Source organism: Anser cygnoides, chromosome 3, assembly GCF_040182565.1.
Source record: "Anser cygnoides isolate HZ-2024a breed goose chromosome 3, Taihu_goose_T2T_genome, whole genome shotgun sequence".
NCBI lineage: Eukaryota > Metazoa > Chordata > Aves > Anseriformes > Anatidae > Anser > Anser cygnoides.
Genome location: NC_089875.1, coordinates 21,987,115 through 21,996,211, shown reverse-complemented (window position 1 = coordinate 21,996,211; position 9,097 = coordinate 21,987,115). Strand labels below are relative to the sequence as shown.

Here is a 9,097-nt window from a genome sequence, read left to right as displayed (position 1 = left end):
TAGCAGCAACAATACATTTGAATAATAGGGTTTACAGTACAAATGCATGAAATATTAAAAGAGGTCTCAAAATATCTTATTTCCTAAAATCTGACGTGTGAGAAGTTGCCCACGGCACCTTCACGGTCAGAAAACACCGCAGCACAAAATGGCCCCTCCGCAAAGGGGACAGTAGCGGGGGATCCTGTCACAGCGTGCTGCTCGGTAGGTGGACATGTGGGTAGGGTGAGCATCTCCTTCTTCTCCTGCCATAAAAAAATCTTTCATTTGTCAGAATAAAAATAAAAAATATCAGGTACTAGAAACACAAGCTGCACGGTCTGCTTTACAGAGCTCAACTTCAAGCACCACGGATCGTAGCCATCAGCTCTCTCAGTGACTGGGGGATTCTCTGTCATTTTAAATAAATAAGTAAATAAATAAATAAATAAATGAGCAGAGAGCAGACAAGCCCAGGCCGGGGGGTTGTATGGGACGGCCGCAGGCTCCAGCGCCTGGCTTTGCGGGCGCCCCGTTGCCCTCAAAACGAGCGCGGGGGCCGGAGGGGGGAGGCTCCGAAGCCACCTATTTTCGGCGGAGCGCCGCCATCTCGCAGCTGGGCCCTCCGGGTACCTGTTCCTGCGGAAACACTCCTCCCGCAGCGCCGGCAACCGGGCCCGCAGCCGGGCCAGGGCGGCCATGCTGCCCCCGCTGCCCCCGCCCGCCCGACGCCGCCGCCACCATGGCAACGGGCCGTACCACCCCGCGCCGCCCGCGGGTAGACGAGGCCGCCCGCGGCCCGGCCCGGCGCCGTGCGGGGAGCGGGGCCGGCAGAGGCAGCCCCGCGGGGAGGGACCGAGGGGACGGCGGGGGCCGGTAAGCGGGGAGGGGGCGCGGTGCTGCCGGTGAGGAGCCGGGGAAGGGGAGAGATGGTGGCGGCCGCCTTCCTGCCGGGGCCCGAGCCGCTTCCGGGCCCTCCCGGCGGGGGCCTGCGGAGCAGCGCGGCCGCCTCCTGCCCCCGGCCCGGTGTGTGCGGAGCGGCGCAGCCTCCCCGGGGAGCGGCCGGGGGAGGGAGGCGCCGGGTTCATGTTGCGGGGCGCCGAGCCCAGCCCGACCCCAGCTCAGGCGGCGAGGACGAGCTGGTGAGGGCGGGCCGGGGGGCGCGGGCCCCGCGGAGGGGCCCGGGGCAACGCCTCGGAGCCGGGGAGCGGGCGAGGTGCGGGGGGTCCCCGCTCCTTGCTGCTGTCCTGGGAAGGGGGCCTGCAGGGCCTGAGGGGGGCTGCAGGGGAAGGGGGTCCTGCAGGGGAGAGGGGGCTTGGGAGGGGGACTTTATTGCCGGGGGGGGGGGCGGGGTGGTCTACAGGGCCTGGACGTGCCCCTTGCACGCCTCCCAGGCTCGCCTCGCTTGTAAGCCAGCATCAGGAGGAGGAAGGATTGTCCCCTTGTTGTTGGAAGAGGACAGCAGGCACGCAAATGAAAGCTGGTGTCACGAGGGTGTTTTATTTTTTCGTTGTGGCAGACCTGTCAAAGGCCTGAGCGCTTTGGTGGAGGCTGTGGAAACGTCCAGTGAGGTGTGGCTGCCGTCGTGAGGCTGCTCGGTCACAAACCGAGAATCAACAAGTGTGGCTGCAGCCGATGAGCAAGAAAAGCTTAGCCAGTTCTACTGCAACATAATTCACACGTTAGCTGTTGTATGTAAACCCAGATAGCATAGTGACTCTAAAGGGTGTATTGGTTTCCTGGTAGGACTGTTGAAACTGAATAACAGAAGAGAGCAATGTGGGTTTTATTAATACGCCATGGAGGTGTAAAGGCTGTTGGTGACGAGACTTGATGGAATTGAGCTGGAAAACCGCTTGTTGTTTCCTTCAAACCCTGCTGTTTTTAATTTCCTACGTGAAGTTTTCAGTGTCTTGTGGTGCGTTAGGTATCGCTTGGTGCGCGTAACTCCATTTCACTTTAACTAATGGAAGTGGAGAGGAGTGTGGTACTTCTTTTATTTTTGTTTTTCTTGAATATTGATGATAATTTGAGGCCTGGGTTGAGGCTTTGCTACTTTTTCTAGAGGGAGCATTATGTATACAGACACCCACAGGTAGGGTTGCCAGGTCTTTAACAGGTTTTATTTTGTAGATCTCTTTGCTTCTTGTATGGGGACAGGGAAAAAGAGGAAGAGAGAGGCTTAGTTCTTAATTTTCGTACAGAGTGAACTTCTTCCTCCTACACTTCAGCTGATACCACCACTTTTTTTTTTTTGGGGGGTATTTCCGTGGTTTTTTTTTTACGTTTTGACAAATGAGAAACAATCCCAATTAGAAAGCATTTTGCATAGATAGTATACAGTTCTAGAAAAAGTATGCCAGTATCGCTAGGCATATGGATGTGCCCGTAAATGTAACCTCTGTTGGTTGTAGTCCGTAACACTTCAGAGAATGAGGTATGCTCTTCTGGCAGAATTATTTTTATTTCAGTACTAAGGCTGTATATAGTAGAAACTCTACCTAAGATGTTCATAACTTGTATCCTTATTCTGGGGAAGTTTTCATTATAGACTTAACCTGTCTTTGGTCTTTAAATTTTATTATTTTGTGTCTATATAAATTCATTTGGTTCCAGAGGCTTTAAAAACAGTGTTCAGCAACACAAGCTATGGGAGCTTCGCACATTCTTCTGTAATTGTCATTAGATTTTACTTGTCCAAATACACTGCCTAGAGTTAGTTAGCACAGAGAAAATTATTGAAGCCCTGTTCATTATCTATAGGATTGTTAGTTTAGTAGTTCTGAAGGAAGATCTGTTAAAAATTCTGTTCCTCAGAGTCACTGTCTTGTCTTATCCTTATATGTAAGTTATTCCAGAAGCTGTCCTTTAAAAAAAATCCATTCGATTAAAATGCAGGAAAATATTTTTTCAATGTATAATATCTAATACAGAAAATCAAGAACTTGGTCCTTCTAAAAACATTAGGACCCCCCTAAAGAAGCTGGTAGATTCTGAACTGCCACAGAGTAGGAGTGTTCACTTTGGGTAGTAAATCTACTCTGAAGCTGAATTTTTTTTTTATTTTTATTTTTTTCCTGTGAATGCATATGACAGTTCAGGAATGGTTTGTATTTCGAATACTTACTGGGCACTCTGATTCTTCTGATAATGACTTTGATGGTACAGCATATTATCATCACTTGACAGTTCACGTGATTCTCCACCTTGACAATTAATTAATGAAGTCATGTGTCTGAAAAGGGCAAGCATATCAGGAAACGGCAGCATTGGGATTGCAAGAATTGCTACATCTCATGATAAATTGCTCCAAATCTCGCTTCTGGCTGACCAGTTCATTTGTGTTAGAGCCTTATTAAAAGCAGCTCATGTCAGCATCTTTCAGATGGTATAACATTGCTGTGTTCTGAATACTTCTTCACTGTTAAATATGAGTAGAGTATATTGTTTGAAAGACTTGATAGTATTTTTTGGTATTCCTTCGTAGGCAAACAGCAATTGTGGAAAAGTCAGATGTACTTCTTCCAGGTTTGTCTGGCCCTAATTTTCAGGAGGACCAGCAACATAATCAACTGATGAAATTTCATTTTTCCTCAAATACTATTAACTTTTCCTTTTGTAGATCAAGTGCAGGGGAATTCCTAAACATGTCTAAAGAAGTTTCTCAAATGCAGAGTCAGTACTGAGAATTGATGTGCAGTGTGTGTGTAACTGGAGAAATAAAATGTTGCTTGTAGTTGTGTATAAATAAATGTGTAGGAACTGTATACCAGAAAGAGCTCATAGAAAATTCCAGCAAGTGTAGTAAGTGTGCATCTTTAATTGTAGAACTACGACTGCCCATAAATTTTCATTTTTTCAACTCCCCTTCTATACTTTTAGTAGTTTGTGAAACTGATTCATATATATACACACAACTTCCTACAAAAAAAAAAAAGTTGCTATAACTCAAAGATGAGATATAGCCTGGGATTTGGGGTTTGTTTTTCCTTTTTCAGACATAGGCATGCTTCAAGACAGTCTCCTAACTTGTCTCAAGAGTCCTTGGTTCTTGTACTTGTTCAGAATATCTTACATGAAGCTCAAAATAATTTTCTGACACTTAGTTCTTGTAAGCTTTTGTTCTGACTCAGGTTTTTAAAATGTTGTTAAAATGAAGGTTACTTTTGTATCAAGTTTCTTTGATCTATATGTGGAACTTACTCTGAATGTGTTGGCTCTTAGTCTTCACAGGAAGCACAGGGCCAGATCCTCAGAAGTGGAAGAGTGCAGGGATTCTCTGGTGCTCGCAGCTAGCTCTTCTGCCCCCTGTGATGGTTGGTGCAGGGCTAGAATGTGGTTTGCTCATTGTGTAACTCTGCAAACCTGATTGTACTGGGAAGGACACCTAAAAACGCAGCTGGATGCAGACATGGAACTGGATGCTTTGTGCCCTCCTGTCAGCGATGGCTGTTTGATGACTGGCAAGTTTAAATAATGAAGGTTCAACCTGTGTTTCTTATACATACCATAATCTTGTATGTAACGTAGGTTTATAAGTTATTTCCTCACCTACCGTAGTCTCTTGCTAGCTATTTAATAATTTTTACGTAGTTGTCTTGCTTTAATTTGTTTCCCCCTTTATGTGTATCCCAAGAGCAGTGATAGCTCTTGGGTTTGGAATCTGTATATTCTCCTGACAAGGCAGTGAGATTTATCATCTGCTGCACTCTCCCAAATGCTTGCATCTGTTGACTCCAAATTTCGGTCACGTTCAGCAATAAAACAGCAGAGGTCTCAAAACTATTGTTTTGTGAAAATCGCTTCTGATGTGAGGAAATGGGATTCGAATTAACATCTGCCTGGGAATAAAGGTGCAATGCGAGTACAACCAGTTTACAAGACGTTAGAGAAACAAGATTATAGAAAGTCAGGATTTATAATCCTGATGTTCAAGGAACTGCTTGATTTTCTTGTGCTTTTAGCTTGTGATCAAGGTTGGTTGTAATGGCAGCAAAAATCCTGGTTCTGAGGAAATTGCTTTTCTTTGGATTTGTTATCGAGGGTTACTTTTCCGAATTGGTGAGATGGATGCAGCATAACTTTTGCTGTAAGGAACTCTTTATCTATTTAACAGAAAAATCTACAGAACCAGAAGGTAAACGTAAATGCAGCTGTCAGATGGTTTAGTAGAAGATATTACCTCTTTTTAAGAGTCCTGCAACTGGATTAGCTGTCCCATCAGCGTATTAAATGTTTGTTACATGTTCGGTGAGTGGTCAGAGCTCTACATTGTTGTGTTTTAGGTGGGAAGTGAACAACAAAAAATATGATAGTCGATTTGCATTGAAAAATTAAGTGCCTGTTGCTTCACTTAGTAGTTTCTACGTTGAATGTTAATGCTTAACACAAGCTGTGTTAGCCCTTTTTGTAATAGGTGAAAGCAGTTATGTTGTTTCCTGCAACCAGTACTATTATGGTCTGCTTTGGTAAAGACAGAGAGGAAATGGGTCAGCCTTTAGTGAACTACATTAAAATTGCTTCAGATAAATGTAAAGGTCAGTGTGGGCAAACTATATTTTCTTATAGTAAAATAGAATCTTCTCCTAGTGAAGACATTACAGTTTATTGCTAGCTGTGGGCTGTTGCTGTAACAGCATTTTTATAGCCTTGTGTGAGTCATGCTAAACTACGGCTCAACTTATATTTTATGTACCACAATAGGCTGTTCCGCACTCCTTGTTACAATCTGTGAAATTTCTTATCTTAGTGAACGCAGTTGATACTGGTTATGTCTTTAATACTTTTTGTCTGACTTCCATTATCACAGTTATTTCTCACCTTTTTCAAACACAAATATTTTTGTTACAGTAAGCAATGATGATTGAAATATGTGCCACAGGTTTGGAATACAACCTTGACAGCTGGTTGTGATCAGGGCAGAAAGCTGCAAAACTGGACTTGTCTGACAAATAGTACAGTAATAGACACATACTCCTGAATTTTGGAAACGGGTTTCAGTTTAACTCATCTGTCTGGTCATTGAAGCCATTTTTGCTTCAATTATAGCATGACAAATGAGAGCTCCAATAAAATTAATCAAAAGAGATTTCCTGGGCTTTCTGGAGAAGTGAAGTTTTAATGTGAGCCACTGGCATGTTGAAGGTGCAGTGTGGTTAAAAGGCTGAAGAACAGTGGGTTGTCTCCATCTGTTACTAGGGACCTTCTAGTGTCCCAAATTGATCAAGTAATTCTCATAATCATCCTTTCTAAAGTAATTGTGGTATTGTCTGATCTATCCAAGATGTAATGCAGTTAGGGTACAGCTGTATTATGCACAAGACCATGGCTGTAATTTGTAGGGTAAACAAGATCACTGCCCTATACAGATCTTGGTTTATACGTTTCAGCTTTGAGATCAGTGAAGAGCTGTGATATTCAATAGAAATGATAAATTGCAGAAATGCTTAAGATTCGAAGTTGTAATTTAATGGAAACTAAATACTTTACTGCTTGGGGCCTTTTAAGAATCATGCTGTCCCTTTACTTCCAGAACACTTAATAGTGTTCACTCCTCTTGAGTTTCATCCTCTGATCTGACACCATCTGTATTGATAGTATTTATTGGGGAATTCAAGGCAGGTTAGATCAGATATATGAATCCAAAGTGGATATATTCTGTTTGATCTTGAAGTATTCCATAGAACTAAAGCAACTTTACCAGCATACTTATGCCATTATCCGAAGTAAATTGATATGCCCACTGTAGGAGCTACATTGATTTTAGTGATAGTTATCCATATGGATTAAGGATGCTGAATTGAATGAATTAATCATAAACTGTGGTGTAAAACATTAGTATCCCCATTTTACTTTGTGCTGCAGGGGAAGCAGCAGAATGGGCTGCAAGAATGTATACGTTCTGGTTAATATTTTGGTATGGTAGCAGAAGAAATCTGTTCTTTTTGAGAAGTGAAGGTAACTTTAAGCCTACTACTTCAGTTCTGCTTCTTTCAGTTCTGCTCTGGATGTGAAAGCCTGCAGCAGAAGGGCTGCGCGGGTAGCTGGGGAAACTGATGGCTCATGCTAACCCAAATAAATCTACTGGAGTTCATCTGAGTCTTATGCTCCTTTATATTAACTCAGAAGGATTAGAAAGCCCCCTAAACCAGAAGAGCATCTTTTCTGATATCTGCACCTGAAAGGATATCTGTCTTCATGGGGTGTTTAACAGTAAGGCTAAAGGGGCTAGTGCCTTCCCGGCAGTGGTTGTAGCCGCCGAGAAATGTGAGCCTCTTCATCTATGTAGGTAAATAGAAAAGCTTGTACAAATATACACGGACTTGTCTTTACCAGTGATTAAACTTCCTACTTCAAAAGCCAATACAAAACAAAAATGCCCACCACCCTGTGATAATAAAAACTTAGAAAGTAAAAGCAAGATTAGCTTTAAATCATTGTAATAGCACATGTCTATAAAATTGAATCCTAGATTAACTGGCTTTCTCTTCTCTCTCTGGATTTTCAAATAATTATTGCTTCCTTTGAAACACTTTTCCTGTTCTGCTCTTTCTCTTGCTTCTGAGAAGTATTTTTTGTGTGATTGTGGAGGTTTTGATGCTTGGGAACCAAATGGCTTAAGGAAACTTGTAGTATTCTTACAGAGCTGTTTTCACTCATTACAAGATAATACGAAGTTTCTGCTGTACCAGAGCAGAAGAAAGCAGAAGAGCCAGAGAAAATGTTAGGTTAAGAGGGAGTAATGGGACTAGAGATTTCAGCAGGTTAGAAAAAGATATGAGAAATGAATGCAAGTGACACTCTAGTTTCAGGAATTCAAAATGAGCTTGCATTTGTAGCACTCCTTATTTTTGGTAATCTTGCAATTGGAGTGTGTGAGTATTTGTGAAAACTATTTAAAAGGAGAATATATCATGTCTTTAGGTAAGAGTTTTCATGACCAGCTTAGGTTTATTCTTAAAGTGCTCATCAGTTCCTTCGTTAATGTTTAACACTTGTGTGCTTTGCGTCCACGATTGTAACCACCTAAGCATCTTTAACACTGAGTTTGTGGTGAATGAGAGGGGAAACTTGTGAGGTATGTATGCAGAATTTCTCCACATCTACAACTCTACTGCTATGGGTAGAAGACTACTTATTAACAATAAGTAGTTATAATAGTGGTAATAGTAAATTGTGTTGTAAAATGAACAATCTTGTTTTTAAACATCCTCTGTATAACTTACAGGCAGTCCTCTGTATTTATCACTTGGCATAATGTAGTCAAGAGCATGAATGTTTCTCTTGGCTTTACCTAGGCAAAAATGGTCTTCTGATGCTTTGATGGGAGAATCTGATCACCGTGTTTACAGAGCAGGGTCACTGCCTGTAGAGAAGGATTAGAGTTCAGCAGTCTGTTGATGTTCTCTTTTAGTAGTTATGTTCTTGTAAAGTATGAGTGAACTTACTGAAGCACACTGAGTTAGGCACGCTAAATACTAGTGAAATTTGAGGAGGGAGGAGTGACACATTTAAAAGGTAAAGGCATCCATCAGACAGTGTGTGTGGTTAGGGATATTTTTCCTTACACAAGTGTGTGATTCTATTGATGGTGGTGCCTAGATGTGGTAGGAAACTTTGCATTTGATACTTCAGAATTACTTGTAGCAAGGTATTCTCTCAACTTAATATCACTCCACTGAATCAATATTTTAAAAAATGAAATAGATATTAGCCATTTGGAAAGATGGATTTACTATTTTTAAAGTCATTTATTATCCAAGAATTACTATCTTCGTTTTGGCATCTAGGTAGCATCAAGAGATAATTATCCATTAAAGATTTTATCCCAATGACAACTCTTAAACAGAACTCGCTAATACACTACCAAGGAGTAATATTAGGTATTCAATTTCCCATTCATAATTTTAAAACATGCTCCCTGCCTACAGTTAGAGTGGGTGTTCTTGCAATGTGGAATCCCTGAAAATCATGGAAATGTGATGAGAAGAATTAAATCCAAACAATAATAGCGAGGTCAACAATAAATAGGGGAAAAAAGTTGCTCTTGTTTCCAAGACAGAAAATTGGGATAGTAGCTTTTAAAAGGTGTACTAGTGTGTTGCAAGTAGCGTAGGAC

General features: G+C 42.2%; 1 protein-coding gene across 2 annotated transcripts in view; it reads left to right on the top strand.

Annotated features, from left to right (window-relative positions):
* Positions 1 to 454: 454 nt before the first annotated feature.
* Positions 455 to 9,097, top strand: part of GPATCH2 (G-patch domain containing 2) — a 123,531-nt gene continuing 114,888 nt past the window's right edge. The window contains exon 1 of one of the 2 annotated variants that reach the window (XM_048057480.2): positions 455 to 855. In XM_048057480.2, the coding sequence (XP_047913437.1) occupies positions 470 to 855 (386 nt within the window). In that variant the 5' untranslated portion in view covers positions 455 to 469. Of the gene's footprint in view, positions 856 to 930; positions 1,122 to 9,097 lie in introns of those variants that run through there. The other variant, XM_048057481.2, reaches the window with a different exon arrangement.